The sequence below is a fragment of the Humulus lupulus genome, chromosome 1 (genome assembly GCF_963169125.1).
Source record: "Humulus lupulus chromosome 1, drHumLupu1.1, whole genome shotgun sequence".
Classification (NCBI taxonomy): Eukaryota; Viridiplantae; Streptophyta; class Magnoliopsida; order Rosales; family Cannabaceae; genus Humulus; species Humulus lupulus.
This window is the reverse complement of record NC_084793.1, coordinates 240,204,211-240,228,391: the sequence shown is the minus strand read 5'-3', so window position 1 is coordinate 240,228,391 and position 24,181 is coordinate 240,204,211. Positions and strand designations below refer to the sequence as shown.

Here is a 24,181-nt window from a genome sequence, read left to right as displayed (position 1 = left end):
ATTTTTCAAATTATTTAAAAATATTATTTTAACATAACTATATATAATCAACCTAGCTACAATGTTAATGAAAAAAATTAAAATATATATATATATATAATATACATAATTTTCAAATTAAAAATAATAAAAATTAAAAAAAATCATAGACATACAAATCAAATCTATACACAATGTGATATGTAAAATTAAAATTATCTGGTCAACAAAGTCATTTTCTTAGAAACTCACTCAAAATCTCTAAATAATCACAACAAATAGAGAAAAATATCACTAAATGTCATTTTAAGAATGATTTATACTTATAATTTTGAAAACTTACCTCAAATGTGTGCTTGAAATAGAAATTTTGAGTCAAAATCTCAAGTTCCCACACCTCCTATATTCTCTAAGAAAATCCTAAAAAATCTAATGAAAAAACTCATAATCATAAAAAAATTGCATATAAATATCATCTTAATACAAAACCTATAATTTTATTCAAGAAAATTTACCTCAAAACTTGAAAATGGAGAGATTTTCATAGGTTTTGAACCCTAAAAATCGCCAAAATTCTGCCCCAATTTGCCTCTGTCGACCTTTGTGTATCGTGCCTCTGGAAGAGAAGAAGTCGAGAGTAATAGCCAGGGAGGACTTCCAACGTCTCCCACTGGGACACGTGGCACGTCTCCTATGTTGGGAGACGTTGGATGTCCCCACTGGACACGTGTTTAGACCCCAAATTTTCAACGTCTTCCTGCACTTTTAATGTCTTACAATTTTAGTAATTAATAAAAAAAATACAATGTCTCCCAACCTAAGATATTTAAAATCTCTCCTAATTTTGGTGTAAGACATTGTAGGGAGTCATTGAATGTCAAAATTGTTGTAGTGAATCCTATGCTCTTTATGGCTTACACAAGTCTAGAAATTCAAATTCCTAACCCAATAGCGCCATATAATTAATGATCCATCATTCAACCATACATTCAAAAAATACATCCATCCATTCAATAAACATATCAACATATATATATATATATATATAACAAATGCAAGAAACACACACATCATTTTATATATATATATGTAGACTGTTATGGTACCAATTATTGGTATTAAATATGAAAAATCAGAATACGCAGCGGAACGGGATCTTTTAATAAATATTAATACCAGTCAGGATCATACATGTATAGATATATTAAATCACATACTAATAGATCAAAGATTACCTCTTGAAGCCTATCAAGTATCATTGAATCTCTTTGTATAAATCAACGATTTTCCTATCCTTATTCTGAAAGCTTACACCTTGATCTCTCATATCAATCCTCAAACACACAAGGACGTGTGTGGGCATGTAGGATTCAAAGGTTGATTTAGAACTCTCTAGAATTACTCAGTACATGAGATCTAGAGAGGTTTGGGAAGAGAAAGGCTATAGAAATTTCTAGAATTTCAAGTTTAGGAAATTCTATCGTTTTCTTGAGAGAGAATCTGACAATCAAAACAACTTCATAAAACTTCTTCTGAAGAGTATCGCTTCTTTCAAGTTTATAAAGATAATTAACTAATTTAATTAATCTTTATTTTATTTGAAATAAAACTGATTAGTTACAACTTATTTAATTATTTTATTTAAATCATATTTAAAAAGAATAATTAAATAAACAAATTATTTGAAATTCAAAATTCAAATCCCACATATAGAAAATATCCATGTGTGGCACTAGCGTGAGCCACATTAGGGATTTTCCTAATTTTCTCATTTATTTGTTTAATTAATATTTAAGACAATATATTTATCCCAAAATAAATATCAGCTAATTCAAAATTTACTTTATCTTAAAATATCAGTTTTAAATAAATAAGTAAATATCTTATAATAAGATAATTATTATTCTCTCTCTATATTAATCCAAACATGATTAATATTTATTTTAACATAAAGATTTTCAAAATAAAAACTATACAATTAAATAATTAATTAATTACCCATAACTATCACATAATTATTTTATTGCCCTGAAACATTAATTCATTTGCAATGAAGTCATTCTCTCTATAAATCTTCTTTATGACATCCTTGCCCTTGATAGTGTAGGACAAAGGTGACCTGGGGACCATGGACCTATAATATGAAGCTCAAATAAACTAGATTATTAATTAAACTCTTTAATCTAATAATCTTATTTACTAATTCCATGATTACTTCACTATAAATATGGAATTACACTCTAAGTATTTATACAATTATATTTACAGAGTTTTCTGTGTAGTTCATCGATATAATCAATAAATGTAGTCTTATCCTCCAACTATTGGTTCATTAATTAGAGCTTGTCAAAATTACTGTTTTATCCTTCTAATTACCTCTTCCTTAAATACCATTAATTCACTAGCGAATAATTAATTTATAATCAAATTATAGATTTGAGCTCAATAATTATTCAGTTCCAGAATTAACTCTTAAGGGAACCAATATTTGATCTGTTAGGAAAGTGTGGATTCCATTATTGTAAATCATGTTCCCAGCCATTCATGATATTGAATCTCCAAAACAAAAGTCATTAGCCTCATTATACTAAGAAATCTTAACGAGTGAATCAAAAGATCTAATAAGCACAAATAGGAGTTCATGACTACTTAGGATTTAGACTAATATACAAATGATCATCTATTATGATAAGAATTAAATCTTTATGGCAAATGGTAAGTTTATAAAGATAGTTAATTCATATCGGTCATGTCATATATAATCTTTATTATATACAGTACTTTTACCAAGATGTCTATCCACATCAGTAATCTGAATCTAGACTACTTTCATCCTGTATGCTTAGTGAATCGTACTACTAACCATTCATTAAAGAATCCTTACTTTAATATGTTACTGGCTATTTTATTCATTGTATATGATCTTAATTCTCTCGTACTAATATAAGATCATATTCTCATAAATGAATATGGAATTTTCTTGATATTCATATAAATTTTTCAAATAATAATTATAACATTCAAATATAATAAAATTGTACTTTTATTTAAATCAATAAAATGTCTTTACATGCTTTTAGAGCATAAATCCTAACAACCCATTATTATTATGATACTTCCTACATTACCCTTATTTGAGCACATGGTTCTAAGTGTTGTTGTAGTATGTATTATATGTGTCATTTTATAGTTAAATTTTAAACGCATTCTAATTGTGTGCTGAAATATCTAAATAAAAATTTTAGCCTCATAACAACTCATACTAGGCTCAAATACTACTAGTTTTGAAATGCTTCTAAGTGTTTGTTAATATTACTCATAAAAACTAAAGTTGCAATTGCAAAACTGAAATTTCTATGTTGTCATATATATGTGTGACAACTATATTCATAGGATTGTATTCAATCTATGAAAAATTATTCTTTAAAATGTAAAGATCAGGCTTAAAATCTAAACCACAACTCTTTAAAATTTAAACCACGAAGCTTAAAATGTATACCACAATCCTTTAAAATATAAACATCAATACACCAAATAACCTATAACTTTTTAAAAAAAAAGTGTTATACTAAACCCATAATACTAAAAAAAAGTTGACAAAAAAGTATGCTCCAAAATAATAGGCACGCCACTTTTCCCTCCAAAGCCCGCTAAGTCCATTTTTATTTTTTATTAATGTTATTGTGCCCTAAATCAGGTATCTATCTCTCTCTCTTTCTTGCGTTAAACTAGAAGGAACGAGTTTGATTTGTTCACTGTCTGCAGTTAGATTCAAAGATCACTCTGAGGTCTGACCACACTAAAATCAGGTCTCTCTCTCTCTTGTGTTTTCCTTTTTGATTGGAAACTTCATTCGTGTAATGTTTCTGGCTTATATCCTCTTCATCTCTCTTGTTTTCTCATAATTTTGTGCCAATCTCTTTCCATTATTATTACTCCTTCGTTGGTTGGTGCCAGAGAAGAAAAATATCTTCATTTCACCATTTGAGCATCTAGGTCCCCTTCAAATTTCACATAATTATGTTACTTTGTATTTTATATCTTTATTTATCAGATATTGTTTGCTAAAAGGTCTCACTATCAATCAATACCTCATTTTCACCATAAAACAGATATTAATACTTCCATTCTTACTCATTCTATGGCTCTATTTCCTAATGTGCTCTATTATGTTGCTTGTGTCTCTCAACCCCAATATTTCTCATCCAGGGATTGTAGAAAAAATGCCTCTAAGAAATTTCATTCACCGTATATATACATATATATATATATATGTTCATGCTTATGTGTGCTTGTAATTTTTTCTGATTTTATTAGGTTTATGCTGGTGTAGCGCCTCATTACACTGAAACTTTGCTTGATGGGACTAAGTTTGATTCCAGCCATTATAAAGGATTCCTTTCAAGTTTAAGCTTGGCCAAGGTATTAATTATCAAATAGTGTTGGTGGTATTGTATTTTTTCTTTTATAATCATTATGTCTTGTGTTGGTGGTATTGTATTGAGTGGTCCTACCAAATGAGCACAAAAACTGCTAAACAAACACCAATAACAATAAACAAATGAAAGATTTCATGTTTCATGAAAAATACCACAAAGCACCAATTGCAGGAAAGGAATACTTTTAGCCTCTTATAGTATTATTAAGAGTATTACTGTTACATTTAACTTTTGGCTTTGAACAAGCATAATTTACTAGCTTAGCTCTCAAGTACACCACACCACACCACACCTAGTTTGAGCAATAACATTTTGTGGCATTATTGAAGAATTCCAATCAACCAAATACACTCTGGTTTCAAAGGCACATAATTGACTAACTAATGGTGCATTTATTTCAAAAACTTAGTTGCTTTCTACCTAGTAGGAAAACCCAATTTTCTTAGTTGTAGAAAATATAGAAATAGGTAGGTAGGTGATAATCTAATCTCTTACCATTCATTTAAGGGAGCTGGCAGAGCATCCGAGAAATCAAATCATCTGAATTCTCCTGGCTTGTTGGGCATTGCAAAGATCATTGAATGTTCTTTCCATTGGAACCGATCATTAATGCCTAGCTCTCCAAATAAGTTATGTTCTATATGTTGGGATAAGCTCCAACTTGCGACACATACAGAGATAATAAGCACTTCAAAATTGGGAAATGTATAGATATAAATATATACATCGTGTAGACACCTCATCTATCCTAGTGGTGCTTACCTCTTTGCATGTACGTTTGGATTGGAGTTTATCACTTGTGGTTTATATATATATGTATATATATATATATATATGTTGAAAAATCAGTTCTCATGATATATATATCTTTCTCCTCAGTACAACTAAGCTAAGAGAGTTATTTTTGTACTCATTCTCTTATTGATGTGGCAAGTATATTACTTGGACAAGTGCACTAGTTTGGACAGCTGCTCAACCGCTTTGACAGATGGCTTCACTCCAAATTTAGTTAGTAGCTAGGTATCTCCCATCATTGTGAGTTTAGTATTTGAGAATCATATTTAAATTTTATGTAATATTTTTCCTTTTGGTCCTATTCCCTAACGTAAGAAATTGTAATAAACCAGAGTTGGTATAGCTAAAATGGAAGAAAATACAGAAGGGAAAATAGATATTGCAATCAAATTGATACTTCTTCCTAAAATAAAATAAATGGCTAGAGTTGTGGTCTAGAAGCATCAATTATATGGTCTAGTAGATTGGGGAAGTCACTACTACTACTACTACTACTAGTGCTTGCTTGTTCCCTTAGGTTAGTTCTAGTCATTTTTGTCATAGTCGAATTCCACAGCCTTCATTACTAGATTAATAACCAATTTTCCACATTCTTGTTGTTTAAGGTCTGAGATTATGCTATAATGAGGCACACCCAACTAGAACAGTTTACTCATTTAGATCATTATTGAACCAAACTCATTTAGATCATTGATGATCTGACCCAGTTCACATATCAAATACTTCTCTCCCACCGCCAATCAAACACAAAACATCTATCAATATTCAATTACATATAGCAAATTAGTAAAGTAAATAAAATTATATATTCTCTTATTTATGGCTCCAAGTCTAACGGATGTAATCTCCCAGCCAACTTGCTAGTTTCTTCTCACGCCTGCACCTTTCTTTGAGTCCATTAAAGTGCTTCTCAACCTGCTAGACCTGAATTGAACCATTTTGATCTTATTATATACATATAATTAAGAAAAGAATTGAAATATATAAAACCAAAGGAAAAATGATTAAAATAGTGTGCAACGAAGTTTGTGCAAGACTGTTTCATGAAATATCCTACCAAGCCTAACCTTGTATAAACTTTAACACTATAATGAAAACAATTACAGCAAAAAAATTTGACCACATCAAGAAAAGCCAAACCATCACAGATGATTATGCAAGAAACCATGTACTCCAATTGCATTATACATAACACATACACAGGATTCTTAATGAAAAGACACACAAAATCTCAAAATCACAAACACATAGGTCTCTGTAACAACATTCAAACTAAGAAATCTGTAATTAATGTGTATATATACCATAGCCCATGCAAGTGTGTATAGCTATATAACCTACAACATATATGGCTTTCCTTTGTTATCATTTGAAATATAGAAGATACTAAACAAAACTACAATACAATAAGATGAAAAAGTGGCAAGCATCTCAAGTAGATTAAACAGTTCAACTTAAACTAGTGAAGAGATTTCGTAACGTGGCTATGTAGTGCACCAAAAAAAATTTTAGATTATTAAAATTTTGTGATTTATTTTATTTAAGTGTTAAGTGTGATGAATTGTTTTATTTAAATGTTGTTTATTTTATTTAGTTGTTGTTTATTTTTACTTGATTGTTTGTCATTTTATTTAATTGTTAGAATTGTTGTAGAATATTTTTATAAAAATTACTTGTTAAATAATTTGTATTTATTTTATTTTAAAAATGTGATTATGTGAGATTTGGTTGAATGCACTAAGGTGCATGGTAGATAGTGATGCACCCTAGTGATTTAGTGTGTGCTAGTGCATGGTAGCATGGTACACATGTATAGATTTTCTACACACTTTTATTCCTTTATTAGATTTATTTTAGTTAATTAACATGATGAGAAAAAATAAATAAATAAAGAAAAGGAAAGATGGTGGGCGTGCAAGGTAAATGGGAAGACAATAATTTCTCTTTTCCTAAATGGGTTTGGTTTATATTTGATTTATTAAATATCATTTGTATAATTTATATTTGATTGATTGATTGTTAATTGTATGAATTACATTTGATTGATTGGATGTTATTTTATTCTGTATAATTATTATGTGAATTATTAGGAATTACATGAAATCTTTTCTTTCCTTTTGATTTAGCTTTGCCGTGTATGTGTGGTGTTGTGGTCAAATAGGTATTGTAAGAAGTTTCCTTTATGAGGTGTGAAAAGAAATAAGGAAAAGACCCATTTTTTTTTATTATTATTTATGAAATGGTATGGGAATTTATTAAGACAATTATAAAGGAAGAGAATAGGCAACTATGTATATTCTACCCTAGTATTCGGCCAACCCATTATAAGTAGAAAAGAAAGAAAATTTGTTATTCCTTTTCATCACATCAAGCCACTAGCCCATATAGTTGTATAGAGAGAGAGGGAGTGGCGTGAGGTGGCTGCCATTTCTAGAGAGAAGAAAGGAAGAAGAAGAAGAAGAAAAGGGTCCAATCTAGGGTAAGGTTTTGGTTATTTTCCTTATGATTAATCTAGTATTTTGGGTTGTCTCTAACTTTGTTCATCTTCTTCTCCACCTTGATTATTCAAAATATACAACCCCTAGGGTTTGAGCAAGGAGGTTATTGGATTCTTGATTGGATTAGATTCTTGATTTTTTGTCAAGAAGAGGTATTGAAATTCCTCCCTAAATTTTGTGATTTTGGTTTTGATGAATATATTATTAGAGGGATAATGGTTAAAGGGGATTTATGTTTTGGGTAAGAAAAAAATGGGTACTTTGTGTTCTTGGTATCTTGTTGATAATGAGTTGTTTGATTTGCATGAAGAGTATTATGGTTTGATGTATAAACGGGTTTTGATGTTGATTTTCTATGTATAATGATTAGTGGTAATTTATGAATGCAATTAGGGGATTTCGGCCTAGGCATACCTAAGGATCGTCTTATATTTTGTTTGATGTTTTATGATTTTCAATATATTAGATCCATGTTTTAGGACCTATGTAATTTGGGTAAAATGATAATTGGAAATCTTGCTATTTGGATCCATGAAATTTCGATAGGATGCATGTGATATTGTGAATGAATAAATTATAAGATGCATGAAACTAATGATAGAAACATGTTAGGTTAATATAAAGGCATGTGTGAATATGGTGTTTATGAAATTAATGTATGTTATTGTTATTGTTAGTGTTTTGTTGGATTTCATGTGTAGATTCAATGGAATAGAAAGAAAGAAAAAAAGGGATTTTATAAGATTGTATGTGAATATGTTAGTAATATTCTTAGAATTATGTATATAATAAGAGCATGATGAGATTTTGGACATGTATGATTTTATGTGAAATTTTGAGATAAAGGATGAATTTCATGAGAAATTAAGCTTGCTGATTTTTGTAAATAATTGGGTAAAAGTTTGATAAAAAAAATGATTTTCATGCATAAGTAATGTCCCTGATGTTATGTTAATTTTATGAAATTAAAAAGGGTATTTTAAGTCACAATAAAATGATATTTTACTCAAATAAATACCTACATAATTTTTATTGTATTTTTAGAAAAATATGAGGTTTTAAATTGAATATGGTGATTTTTAAAGATAAAAATGGTTGCTGGAATTTTTGTAAAAAAATGTGAAGTGTTTCAATAAAATGAATTTAATGAGTATTTGAAATAAAATTGATACCCTAAATTATGGTAATAGTAAAAGTGATATTTTAATATGGTATGAATGCATATTTTGATAAGTTATGATTTTTCTTTATTTTGATTGAGAAAAATATTTAGAATCAATTTATTGTGATTTTCAAAGAAATTAAATAGTGGCTGAAAGTTTGGTTTAAGAAGTTAAAAATGATTATTTAATTGTCACATATGGGTTTATGTTACATAAAACTAAGTCTTAAATAATTTAAATAAAATATATTTTTCCCACACTTAAAAAAATATTTTTCTCACATCATTTATGTAACACAATTAACCAATATCAAATTTGATTTTTCTAAAGAAACATATTAATCATAGGTATTTTAATTAAATTCCAAGCTTTTGTTATTTCTTTGTAATTTGAGAATAATAAATGAAATTGTCACATATTTTACTTTTTTTTAAGCTAAATAAAATTATTTTATAAAATAAAATAATGTTTTGAGAAATTTAATCAATCTAGAAATTTTAAGAAAAATAAAGCATGTTATAACTCTATTAATCTTAAAACGATTAAAGTAAGACATGTAGAATTATCGTTTTTTAAAATGACACAATTACACAATGTTCCCACGTATGCATGTTACATGCAAATCCACTTTTACGTTCAAAATTATGTCTATTATTCAACCATGTGGTTTTTATAGAAGGGTCATGCGTGTAAAATAGGTCAAATGAGCATTATTCTTTTATGGCCTTATGTGTAGTTAAGAATAATTGCATGTCATGTGTAACTCTTATTATGTGTGCATGGCCCATGCACACATGAGTTGTATGAAAGGGCAATATAGTAATTTTATGAACCTAAGAAATGTTGTTTTGGTTATGGTATAGGCTCGTTGAGAGATTGTGAAATTTCTTAGCTCGGACCTGAGGTAAGGAAGTTAGATAGAATTTATGATTGTTTATGCTATGAATGGTAAGACTGTTGTATGAATGAATCGTTGTGAATTATGAATGCCATAATGTGATGATATGTGGCTTGTATGAATATGATATGTTTATGAATGGATGTTAGCGTAATGAACGCGACACATCAAATGGGTTGCTAAGGATATAAAGATGTAACCCGAGTTACTAAGGATATAAAGACGTAATTCCTAGGGCTGACACGCCGAGGTTATTCAAGGACCAGAGACTTTTGTTTACCTCATAGGGTGACATGGACAAGTTAGCAGGCCATGTTCATCATGAATGTGATATGATGTTATGTTACGATAATGTTATGATATGCTATGATGTTTATGTTAAGATAATGTTATGATATGATGATGCCATGATGTTTAAGATGAACGATAGTGTTTGTATTTGTTGAATCCTTACATGATTATTGTTTGTACTTCCTTACTGGGCTTTTAGCTCACCCCTTTACTTTCCCTTCCAGGTAGCAAATAGGATTTCTCTGTGGCACGCATGGTGACGTGAGGAGTTCTATCGTCGTAGGGTGTATGGCGTGGGGTATCCCATGGACGGAATAAACGATCACTTTAGGACGCCATTTTAATTATGTTATGTTTTAAGAGACTTTTTAAATTATTAGTGAGACTTAATTATTTAATTTTGTTTCTTTTGAACTTTGCATAAAAACTCATATTTTCTTTTTAAACTAATGGGCCCAACTTGCATTGTTTTAAGCAAGTCCCCACTGAGACCTTTATAAAAAAGTGGTTTTCTTTATGGACCAATGATATGTGAATGGTTTATTAAGTACTAGTCTAGGGCGTTCTTTACAGGCTATTTTAAGTCTAAGTGTGAACTACAAACTTACATTAAAGAAGGCATACAATCTCCTCTCTTTAATTCCCCTGTTTTTTTTTCCTCATATCCTAGAATGTTGCTTGTTTTATGTTGTGAAATTTTTCTCCTTCCACCTCTTCTGAGAGACCTCCCTGCATCACAGAGACATTGGCATTAATTGAAAGTTTGCTAACTAACAGTCTATAAAATCCACATCAAACAAGGATGCCTAATCAACACCCACAGTTGAATAATTATAAAAAGTTTGAGCAATCAAATACCAATTGATTATATGTAACTATTTTGCTGGACTTAAAATACAAGACTAATCTATAGAATGACGTCTTATAAACTTGTATCAATATAACCCAAACACACACAAAATTACTATAACTTTACAAAACAAAAACAAAACTAAAGACAGAAATAAACAAAAAAAAAAAAACTGGGTTTCGATGAGCTAAATACATAAACATACCCAGTGCGCAATCTGACAGAGAAGAATCAAGTATGATGCTCACTCAAGTACCCCAATTAAGCTGCTCTCCCTCCTCTTCAATCTAACGCATGCACCCAGTAAAGATAATCAATAATCAACACATTCTCTTTTTCTTAAACTATGGTTGATAACATAATTGTCAAAATAAAAAAATAATCAAAACAAGAACATACAGAATATAACAAACAAGTAAAATACATTATCAAATAATTCACAAAATAATTATATTTAATCTTCAACCACACACTTAACAACTTAGGAAAATTATTATGATTCTAGAATTTTGTTACACATTTCAGTAAACACTTGGAAGACATTCAATCTAGTTGTACATGGAACACAATAACACCTAAAAGGACCAAAACAGAACACATATGAATAGCTAAAAACACATAACAACATCTTGAAGCAATAAATATGGACAAACAAGGAGACAATCATCCCAATGTATAATGAAGCTTCAGATGCATATTGAGAAGACACCAAAATGATATGTAATGGGCTAAATTACATCGAAAACTAACTAAGGAATAACATGCAAACTTGTTAAGTGATGCAATTGGAAATAAGATTTATACACTATCAAAATAATATATGACAGGTATTGATTGAAAAAGAAAAAGCACAAAATCCAAAATACATTTAAAACATATGCACACTCATTCAATAATAAAAGGTTCAGATAAGAAAAGGGAAACGCCAATAATTATAGTTCATCATGTTAGAGTGTGGTTATAGTTCATCATGTTATAAACAGTTTAAGGTTCAGATTTTAATTTAAAAAATCTAAATAATTTGATCAGAAAAGTACTTCATAACCTTACAAATGTGTGTTCCATATCTTGAGGAGAACTCCTCCCTTTCAACAAAATAGCTTAACAAAACAATGACTAAAAACTGTACAAAGTTACAAAACTTAAATTCTGAGAGTGAGATAGAATGATCATAGATCATTATTAACAAAGTCCAATAATGTTTGATTATTGGTATAGTCATATTAATACATTGGGAGAAAAATTAATAATATGATAACCATATATACCCAAAATTTAATATATAAAGAATTTTTTTTACTTATTGTATCATTTAATTTTAATTTTGTATTAATCTTTTAGGTATTGATTATATTCTTTAGGTCGTGGATTGAATTGGCAAGGAGCATTGCAAAGTTAATTAACTTAATTATTAATTGCAAGAGGTACGAAAATATGTTCTCCTAACTCTTTTATTAATATCATACAAATGTTAGAGGAGTTTGAATATCTTAAATATTCATTCATAGAGAAGTAGGTTCTGAGATTAAAATTGTGTGTTGCGGTGATAACGGAAGGTTGAAAACTTGTGTGTCTTAGAGAAGTAGGTTCTGGAAAAAAAATTTGTGTGTTGCGGTGATATAAGGAAGAAAACTTATTGTGTGTTGTTTGAATTTTTTTACTTGGTATTGATAGATGGTTAGCTAACTTTTATATGGGAAATGATGTCAGATTTTACATAGAATTATGTATTATCTTCTTACAAATAAATTGTGTTTGCTTGAATTGATTTGATTATATTGATAGATATCTCACCTGGGGTGTCAAGAAGGGTAGTTTTCACGTCCCCAACCTTAGGGTTTGAATAATAAAACAATATACGTATGAGTTGTGATTAGCTTTTTTATATCTATGCTTATGATATGCAGATGGATAAAACTTGTCTACAAATACAAAAATTAATATATTGTCTTCAAAATTAATTTTGCAGAGTGTTGGAGTTAAAAAGGGCCATAACTTTACAGATTAGTTTTTCTTTTATGTTTTATTTACCAGATTCAACAAGTGAAGTGCAAAAGAAAATATGATTTGGAAGGCATTGGTGTGCTAACATTTGGAAGATCATGAATTCCTACCTTTACTTTTGAATATGCAACTGTTTAAGACTATTATGTTGACTATTGTGAGAATGTTTTGTTTATGTTAATTAGGAAGTAATGAATATCTTAGGACTTTTGGATTATTTTTTAGATAATCTTGAATGTATTTTGACACAATTATTTGGTTATATGTGTTATGAACCATATAATTGGTACTCAAAAATATATTTGTACAATGTTAAGGGTGTCTTAAGTATATTAGATGAAGCGGGTTTGAATTAAAGCAATAAAAAATAATTATAAGGTACAGGTTTATATAATAATTATTCAAGCTTATCCAAATATTAGAATAATACAAAAAAAAATGTGTTATTGTATCTTTTACAATAACACTGGTTTATAAGCATAAAATTATGTTATCCAAACTATTTTCTATAATGTAGAAAGTGTGTTATTATAAAGTGTATCATAACACTACTTTATAAGTTCAAAAAAGTGTTATATAATCTATTTATAAATAGCATAATGAAATACTTATCTAACTATTAAAATAACACAACAAAAGTGTTATCGTAGGCTATACCATAACACATGTCTATAACTATGGAAAAGTGTTATGCAAAGTGCTCCGACCTACTATAACACTGCTTTCCTTAACACATCAAAAAGTGTTATGGTATATATTTGATAATACTTTTTCGATCTTATTGAAAGTATTTTTTCTTGTAGTGCATCAAGACATAAAATCTAAACTACGACCCTTTAAAAGTCTAATACCAAGGCTTAAAATCTAAACCACAACTCTTCAAAATGTATACCACAAAGCTTGAAATTTAAACCACTAGTCTTTAAAATTTAAACCACAAGGCTTAATATTTAAACCATGACTCTTTAAAATTTAAATCACAATGCTTAAAATTTAAACCATGACTCTTTAAAATTTAAACCACAAGGCTTAAAATTTAAACTACATTTTTTTTTTTAATTTCAACCACAAGGCTTAAAAGTTAAATCACTAGACTTAAAATCTAAACCATGCCCATATAAAATATAAATCATGATCCTTTGAAATCTAAATCACGACTATTTAAAATTTAAACCACTAGTCTTTAAAATTTAAACCACAAGGCTTAAAATTTAAACTGTGACTCTTTAAAATTTAAACCCGAGGCTTGAAATTTAAAACACAACTTTTTAAAATTTAAACACAAGACTTAAAATTTAAACCACGACTCATTAAAATTTAAACCATAAGGCTTAAAGTTAAACTACTAGGCTTAACAAAATAAAATGTATAAATTTTTAGCTATTAATTTAACCATGTATTTGTTGTGTTTATTTGTTATTATATATTATTCAAATCTATTAACTAAGAATAAAAAGAGTTGGCTTCGATGGTTGTGCTGCTTCTTATGCTATCAGGGGGCATGAGTTTGACTCTTGGCAACTACAATTAATCCAACTTATTTTTTTATAGCAGACGACTGGACACCTGCCTCTACCAATGTGTAAAGAAAGTGTATAATGGGACATTCATTATAAATATGGGTATAGAAGGAAGAGGATTAATAAATGGGTAAAAATTAAAATATTTATCGATGGGCACCTAGTGGAAACCCTAGAAACACTTAAATCTTCGGGATAATCTATCGGATTAGTGGAAATCCTCGTGGGCTTTGTCTTCCACGACCACGACCGTGCATCATTGGCTCAGATCTCGTCGAAGGGGACGATCAGAGAAGGCAAGCTCGTGAACGACCATCACGTCGAAGAAACAACCCTGAAGAAGGTGAAGGTGAGGTATTTAATGGTTTAATTTGCAAATTTTGTCTATGCTTGGTTTATTTGTTAAGTTTTTTTCATAGGATAGATCGGGGCTAGGAAATATGAAATCTATGTTTTTCATCAAAAAATTATTCGCCTCGATAGAAATCAACATGCATTGATTAGCCTTAAATCCTATCGAGGTACATCATTTCCTATCGAGGTGGTATATCCGAGTCAAGGCATGAAGACCTATTGAGGTCCATCGAGGCATAGCAAGGACCATCAAGGTAGTCTATTAAATTGAATTCTTATGGACATGTCAAGGTCCATCAAAGACCATCATGCCACATCGAGGTGGGCCTATCTAATTAAATGTTTGTGGACCTATCGAGGTCCATCGAGGACAATCTTGCAACATCGAGGTGGCATGTCTAATTAAATGATTGTGGACCTATCTAGGTCCATCGAGGACCATCATGCCTCGTCGAGGTGCCCTAATCCTAACACCAATCAAGACAAGTCAAGGCAAGTCGAGGACCATCGAGCCTCTAATCATGCAAACCCATCAAGGCATGTAGAGATTCATCGAAACTCATCAAGGCAGACAAAAAACCCAGAAAAAAATGCAAACAAACGAATATTTAATCCGACCGTGAAACAGTACAATAAAACACCAATGCATACACAGATTTGTTCGAAATAGTTAAAGCAATGTAAATAAACAAGTTTGCTCACTGCATATAATGAAAATATACTTACTGATAAGATTTTTGCCCTTAGATCTGAAACCCAAAATGGAGCTTCTTCCCTTGATAGAATTCAACACTTGCCCAAAGAACAACTTCAAAACCAAGATTAGATGACCTCCAAAATTATTATAGATTGACAGAATAAATAGTGGCTGCCTTGTTTATTTGAGTGAGAGAGCTTGAGGGAAGGGAAATCGTGAGAGAGAGAGAGAGAGAAAGAGAAATAAGACATATGAGAAAGAAAAAAAAAAAGAGTATCACATGTTATGTTAGGGGCATTTTGGGAATTAAGGGAAATACTAGCATAAAAAGGTGATGTGTAATTAGCATGGGATATTTTATGTAGGACCTTTTTTATGCATCAATACTCAATTTTTCCTAATAATATCTGGAGCACAAAAAAAATAATGAAACTAATAACAATGAAGTACGAAGATAATAATAATGAAAAGAAACACCTTATATTAATAATTTTTGTTTTTATGTCTCTCCTAATTTAAAGAAGGAAGGTTTTGATAAAGTGATAAAATATTAAAAAATGATAGACCGAAATATCTACATAATAAAAAAAAACACATTTCATTGGTTAAAATTTAACTTTTTTAGGTGTGCCTAGATTTTTAGCTGTCTTCTTAATATAATATGTAAATCAAGATAAACTTCTATTAATTAATCAAATAATTGACTAGGAATAAGTGCTATATTATATTATGGGAAATTCTATAGTAGGGGTGTTAATTTAGCCCTCACTAGTAGGGACATTTCTATTTTCAGCACGTAGATAAATTATAACTTAATTTTTCTTATATGACGGTGTATATTGTAGTTATAGCAAGTATCCCACAATTTTTCAGGAAATTCTAAATAATTTATGATGCCCAAAATAGGGTTTAAATAGTCTATTGCACACATGTTTTTGTTTTATATACGTGTGCAACAAACCATTTTAAACTTTAGTTTTCGGCAAGTATTTATAATTTTTTGAAAAATGGTGGGGTGACTATTATAACTACAATATACATCATCATATAAAAAAATTTGGTTATAATTTCTCTACGTGCCAAAAACATAAATGTCTCTATTGCTAGAGGCTAAATTGACACCCCTACTCTATATATATATATATATATATAGGAGAATTATATAGTAAGGGCACTACTTTTGCCCCTTGCAGTAGGGGCGTCTCAGTTTTCGGCACGTAGAGAAATTATGCAACGCCCTGGATAGCCAAGACCATTACACTGTGTGTTTACAAATGTTCAAGACTTGCTAATCAAGTCATTTAGTTAGAAACGTGTTATTGAATCTACAGTTGAACTAGGGTTAAAATATTTTGGACATAAAAGTTTCATTTCTTATAATCAAACATTTTTACACGGGATCCCAAAAGTAGTAGCGTTAAAAGACACTTTACAAAATTTCAAGATAACAGTAACTAGCCACTCTAAGGGCAAAATAAACATTTAGGCTTTTCCCTTCCTGTACTGCTCCTCGACCGTGGCAGCCGATCAGCTGACTATGTACATTCAGCCTCAAAGCTCTTCATCTTAGGACTGGTCCACTTTTCCCTTGCCTTTACCTGCACCACAAAATTTCAAGATAACAGTTACTAGCCACTCTAAGGGCAAAATAGACATTTAGGCTTTTCCCTTCCTGTACTGCTCCTCGACCATGGCAGCCGATTAGCTGACTATGTACATTCAGCCTCAAAGCTCTCCATCTCAGGACTGGTCCACTTTTCCCTTGCCTTTACCTGCACCACGTAGCCCCCGTGAGCCAAGGCCCAGCAAGAAAACACATTAACAGAACATAATCATCAAACAAACAAGTAGATAACCCATACAGTATAATTATATACTCAACATTCCAAATATTCACATCAATAAAGTATTTAGCATACCAAGTTCATCATTTCATACTAATAACTAATTCACAAATGATAACCGGGGTCAACGTCATTAGGCCGCACCCTCTATTTATCCCACTGACTACGGCCCGCTTAAACCGAGCTCAGTGAATATCAAGTTGTCCTCAGCTACCAGTGGCTAAGCCGCGCCCTGTACCCAAATATTATTTACGGCACTCTTAGGTCGTTTATCACATGTCCCATGGCATAATACCATCTATGACATCATACAGATATAGGGAGCTCTTAGTCCCAATACAATCACATAACCGGGTGCAGTTTTCTTACCTTTAGATTCTGATAGCTTTGTTCAATTCAATCCTCAAGAACAATCTCGTCCGAGCCCTAGCGTACACCTAGTCACAGTCACAAGTTAGAACCATACCAAACTTTAATTCCAAAACCTAGACTCAGGACCAATCCCGAGCCCTCAGGAAGCCCTAATTCCACCAAACGAAGTGGTGGAATCAAACCCCGAGCCCCCGGGCAAAAACCCTAAGCAATAACCCAAAAACCCCATTCTAGAAACAGGGTAGCGCAACAGCGCCATAAAGAGGGTGCTATAGCGCTACAAACAGAGCCAACAGGCTTCCAGACACCCAAGCCTAGCGTTGTAGCACCCTAAAGCTAGCGCTACAGTGCTAGTCACAGCCAGACAATACCCAGATTTCTTCTATTCGAACCTCTTCGAGCCAAAAGCCTCCAAAATCCTTCCAAACCTCAACAAAACTCCAAAACTAGTCTACCAACATCTATATCTCACCCCATATGACCCAACCAATCAAAACTCAACCACATTCATCATCAAACTAAGAAAAATCCATGACTAATCTTTGAAACTCAAAAACTCAACAGAAAGCAACAGAAACCTCAGTATTCAAGTGACCAAGTTCAAAATTTCTTAACTTCAATAGAGAAATTCGACCTTAGGCTATCCTCCACACCTCCTTAGCTTTCACTCCTCAAAACCTCAGCCTTAATTCCCTAGAATTCCATCAAAACTCAGCTCAAAAATTCAACTCAACACCAAAAACCAGAAACTGATTATCAACCTCAAAACCTTACCTCAAATGGGTGAATAATCTCTGCCAATTCCTCAAGCCAAATCAAGGTCCCTAGTGCTGAGCCTTAGCCTAAGCCGTCTCTGAAAATTAGCTCCAAACTCCAGAAAAATTGGTGAAGAAAAGCCTAAACCGCATAAGAGAATAGTGCCCTATTTTTCCCTTCTTTCTTTTCTCCTTCTTCAGACTTCTTTTTATTTCTTTCAATTTCTACTATCCTCTAAACTTTCCACTAAGGCTAAAAAGAAAATTGATACTTATCTCCGCTTTTAACTCAAATGACCAATTTTCCCTCCCATAAATCCTAAGCTGCTACATCATTCTAAGGGCATTTTGGTCATTACACCCAATTCTTGCTAATTCCTCGAATGTCTCTAATATTTACCGCTTATTTCCCGACACCTTACTAATCACCAATTATATTCCTCAATATCAAAACAGATTCCAATATATTTCCTAAATTCTCATAAATACCCCTAGGCTCGCCCCGAGCTGAGTATAAATCCCCGCCGTGACTTTTTTGCTAAACCGCTCACTAGGATCGCCTCGAGTCACAAGCTACAAATATATCCACATAATAATGTGGTCTCAACAATTTATCACAATTATTTACATTTATGCCCTCAACCGGCCAAAATTACGAATATGCCCTTCTAACCTAATCAGGGCCTACATGCATACTAATACACATAGTCATGCATCGCAGATATCCAAGTAATCATATAACATGTTTTTAATCATTAAATCACATATAATCCAATTATGCCCTCTCGGTACTTAAGCCCTATTAGTAAATTTGGGTCGTTACAAATTATAACCCTTATATGATGGTGTAAATTGTAGTTATAGCAGACATCCCATCACTTTTCAATAAATTCTGAATAATTTACGATGCAAAAAACATAGTTCAAACTATTAGTAGCACGCGTGCCCCTTTTTAATCCGCATGCAACTTACTATTTTGAAATCTATTTTTTGGCACTGTAAATTATTCGAAATTTTCCAAAAATTGGTGGGATGCCTACTACAACTACAGAGTACGCCATCATATAAAAAAATTTGAGTTATAATTTCTCCACATACCTCCTATTGTAGAATTTTTCTATATATTATGTTTTGATAGATGCTAGTATAATCACTGTGTTGGGGTAATCCTAATATCACTGGCATATGACATGTTATTAAGAGGTCATTATATAATTTATCTATTATGTTACTCTTTTAAGCCTAGACAATTAAAACATACTTTTAGTCAGTTACAACAAATATGGTTTTCCATTCAGCATGTGAAGCATCTAGAGCTGCAGCTATATATATCCAGGGATTTCATTAGTTGGGTAATAGAATAATAAGAGGTTTTGAAAAGAGAAATTGAGAGAACAAGGTTAATTTTCTTTTTACATTGTTGAGTGTGTAAGAGTTTACTGTGGTGTAAATTAAGTGCTCATAATTTAAGTTGTACAGAGTGTTCAATAACCTTTGTAGAGGAAGAAGGGTTGTTTGTTTTGTAACATTGATTCATTATAGTGGAGAAGTGCTCGAACTGGATGTAAATCTTAGTTATAAGGCTGAACCAATATAAAATATCTCTGTGTGATTCTTTTTCTTCCCTTTTCTATTTTTGTTCTCCAAATGTTTGTGTTTTGGTACACTTTTTTATGTGTATTTGTTCTTGGTTTGTTTTGTTGGAGAATCTTGGAGCCTTGGGGTTGTGGATTGCTTTACCACATAATAATATTCTCTAATATACATCCATTATATTATACTAAATGGCAGTACAAATGATATTGATGGTTACCATATTTGTACAATTGTGAGATTCATATAAGAATAATTGTATAATAGAATCCATTTCTATTAATATGTGGTGCAACTATTAGAATACTTTTCCGTTAAACTTCTGTTAGTATTAGTTAGACTTGTTGACTATGTTAGTTAGGGGCTAACTATTTCTGTTGGTTTCTCTTGGTCTATAAGACCATTTTTCGTGTACCTTTTGACAGCAATATACAATTCTTTTTCCTTTTCCTAATATGGTATCAGAGAATAATACACAACCCTAATCTTCTTCCCTCTTCTTCTTTGCTTTGCTGCCCTTCCACTTTTCCATGGCTAGACCACGAACAAGAAGCTCCACCACCCATGGCGAAAGCACCTCCAGTGGTGTCCCCTCTGCTGCAAATCGCCCAGAATATCATCATGTCCATGGAGAAACCACAACTAGCGCTCTTCCTCACATGCATCAAGAATCAATGGCCACTGAAATTCCTCAAATAAGGGCTTCTCCTATTCCTGAGCACCTCAACACAAGGCCTCGTCTCTAAGTCGAAGACACTCCCTACTTCTTGAGCTCGGTAGATCACCCAAATCTCATCCTCACAGCTTCTCTTCTTACTGGTCCCAACTATCAATCTTGGAAAAAAAAAAAGGCATCTTTGTTTCTCTAGCAGCCAAGAACAAGACCGCCTTCATCGATGGATCCCTTCCTCGACCCCCTCCCACTGATCCTTACCTATCTCATTGGCTCAGATGTAACAACATGGTCATATCTTGGATTTTACATTCTGTTTCCCCCAATATTGCTGAAAGTGTCATGTTCCGTACCACTGCAGCTGCTATGTGGAAAGATTTTTCTGATCGTTCCAACCGATGCAATGGGCCTAGAGTTTTCCAACTCAGAGAATCGGCTATTGCTCTCAAGCAAGGCAACCAAGATGTTCAAACTTACTTCGCTAGACTCAAAGTTCTTTGGGATGAATTTGCTGAGTTTTATCCTACTGCCATATGCACTTATGGAGCAATGGAAAAACTCAATGATTTTTACAATCTTGATCAAGTTTTACAGTTCTTGACAGGATTGAATGAGTCTTATCATCCCATTCGTGTTGAGATTCTTCTACTTGACCCTCTCCCGAACATCTCTAAGGTTTTTTCTATGGTCATTCAAGAAGAAAGTCAGCAGACTCTTGGCTTTACCACCATTGTTGCAGCAACAACAACTACAACTCAATATCACCCCCCTAGGTCTAAGAAGCCCCGACCTTTTTGCACCCATTGCAATAGACCTGGACATTTAATTGACAAGTGCTACTTCTTACATGGCTTCCCTCCTGGATATGGTGCTCCTTGAAAGCCTCGTGAAAAACTCAAAGTTGTTGCCAACATTGCTTCCATCACCACTGAATCCTCCACGACCAAAGACCCAGATCCCTGCCTTTTGACAACTCAATGTCAACAATTAATCAACTTGTTCACTCATTCTGACTATGTTTGCAATAATATTACTTCTTCTATAGCTCATTCTATTACAAATTATTTATCTTATAACAAGTTATCTTCTCATTTTAGAGCTTTCATACTTGCTGCAAACATCATTGCTGAACCAACTACCTACAAATCAGCATCTACATTACCATAATGGAAATCGGCTATGCAGCTGGAACTACAAGCTTTACAACGCAACAACACTTGGGAAGTTGTCTCTCTTCCTCATGGTTCCAACACAATTTCCAGCAAATGGATTTACAAGGTCAAATACACTCCTACTGGTAAAATAGACCGATACAAGGCTCGATTAGTAGCTAAGGGCTACACTCAAAAACAAGGTGTTGACTATATTGACACTTATGCCCCAGTTGCGAAATTCAACACCTTCAAAATAATCCTAGCTCTAGCAGTTATCCATAATTGGAGTCTTCACCAAATGGATATCGACAACGCTTTTTTACATGGTGACCTTGATGAAATTATATACATGAAACTTCCCCAAGGTTATGTACACAATGGAAAACTTCCTCCAAATCTGGTGTGCAAACTCAACAAAAGCTTGTATGGTCTTAAACAAGCTTCAAGACAATAATACTCCAAGCTTAGCACCACCCTCTTACAACATGGCTTCACTCAGTCTCCATCCGACCACTCTCTTTTCATCAAAAACAAATCAGGTGTATTCCTCGTCTTATTAATATATGTAGATGACATTCTCATTACAACTAATAATGAATCAACTCTTGTTTCTTTAAAAAAAAATTAGACAACAAGTTTAAACTCAAGGACTTAGGTCCTCTTCGTTTCTTCCTTGGTTTAGAAATTGGTAGGAATAAAAATGGCACTTCTGTTTCCCAACGTCCTTTCACTTTACAACTATTGTCTGATACAGGTTATTTAGGTTCCAAGGCTTCCTCCACTCCCATGGAACCTAACCTTAAATTAAGCAAGGATATTGGTGAACCATTACCTGATGCCACTTCTTATAGAAGTCTCATTGGTAAACTTTTATATCTTACTATTACAAGGCCTGATATATGCTTTGCTGTCCACAGATTGAGCCAATTCCTCTCCAAACCATGACTTCCTCACTTACATGCTACTTAAAAGGTTCTTCAATACCTCAAAGCAACTCCAGGCCAAGGATTATTTTTCCACTCTCTACACCAACAAACTCTCAGTCAAGCCCTTCAACTCAAACCCTTTGTTGATGCTGATTGGGGTAGCTACATTGACACTAGAAGGTCAATCTCTGGTTAATGTGTATTTCTTGGAAATTCATTAGTTTCATGGAAATCTAAGAAACAAAGTACAGTCTCTCATTCATCTGCCGAAGCTGAGTACCGTGCAATGGCCAATACCACTTGTGAGCTTACTTGGCAACTCGCAATCCTCAAAGACTTCAACATACAACACAAAACACCTGTCATCCTCTTCTGTGATAACAATGCAACGATACACATTTCAGAGAACCCAGTTTTCCACGAAAGAACCAAACATGTTGACATTGATTGTCACATAGTTCGGGAAAAGGTTACCCAAGGCATCATCAAAATGAATCATGTCACAAGCAAAGACAATCTAGCAGATGTTTTTACCAAAGTTTTATTTCCTTCTATTTTTACTTCCCTTATTCCAAACTGGATGTTAAAAATCCGTACACTCCATTTTGAGGGGGTATTAGAATACTTTTTTGTTAAACTTCTGTTAGTATTAGTTAGACTTGTTGACTATGTTAGTTAGGGGCTAACTATTTCTGTTGGTTTCTCTTGGTCTATAAGACCATTTTTCGTGTACCTTTTGACAGCAATATACAATTCTTTTTCCTTTTCCTAATAGCAACTAAACTATACTTTGAAAATAAGTAAATAAAATGTCGCTTTCCTCAAAACAAAAAATATTCTTCCTATTGTTCACCCTTTTACTGTTTACATATGAGTGTACATGGCAGCGAATTGTGAGCTATGGCAATGACAATTTAAGAAGATGGGAATGGTCAAATATTTCATATTATTGCATTTCATGGTGATAATACATCTTTATATATATATATAGATCGATAGGTTTTTTGTGTCGGCATTACTTTTGTTCCTAGCATAGGGACTTTTTCTATTTTTGGTACTTTGATAAATTATAACCTACTTTTTTTATGACAGCGTACATGATAATTATAATTGATATTTTGACAATTTTCGAGAAATTCTGAGTAGTTTACAGTGCCAAAATCAGAGTGCAAACAGTCTGTTTTCCACGTGTATAAAAAAAATCAGACAAACATGCAACTGACTGTTTGAATTCATATTTTGACACCGTAAATTATTCGAAATTTCCCGAAAATTGACAGGATACCTATTATAATTATAGTGTACGTCATTGTACAAAAAAAATATTATAATTTCTCCAAATGTCAAAAATAGAAAATACACCTACAGTAGTAATG

At 32.1% G+C, this 24,181-nt stretch overlaps 1 protein-coding gene and 1 long non-coding RNA gene across 3 annotated transcripts; both read left to right on the top strand.

Moving 5' to 3' along the window:
- The first annotated feature begins 3,632 nt into the window (after positions 1–3,632).
- Positions 3,633–10,616, top strand: LOC133804635 (uncharacterized). 2 transcript variants are annotated; one of them, XR_009878556.1, is made up of 4 exons: positions 7,400–7,692; positions 7,799–7,863; positions 9,738–9,778; positions 10,288–10,616. It is a non-coding gene; the product is annotated as an uncharacterized LOC133804635 (long non-coding RNA). The 2 variants fall into 2 exon arrangements; XR_009878554.1 differs by lacking the exons at positions 7,400–7,692; positions 7,799–7,863; positions 9,738–9,778 and adding exons at positions 3,633–3,788; positions 4,297–4,401.
- A 10,397-nt stretch (positions 10,617–21,013) lies between these two features.
- On the top strand, positions 21,014–21,604 carry LOC133831500 (uncharacterized). Its single transcript, XM_062261836.1, has one exon. It carries the CDS (start codon positions 21,014–21,016, stop codon positions 21,602–21,604), a length of 591 nt encoding a protein of 196 aa, XP_062117820.1.
- The last annotated feature ends 2,577 nt before the right edge of the window (positions 21,605–24,181 follow it).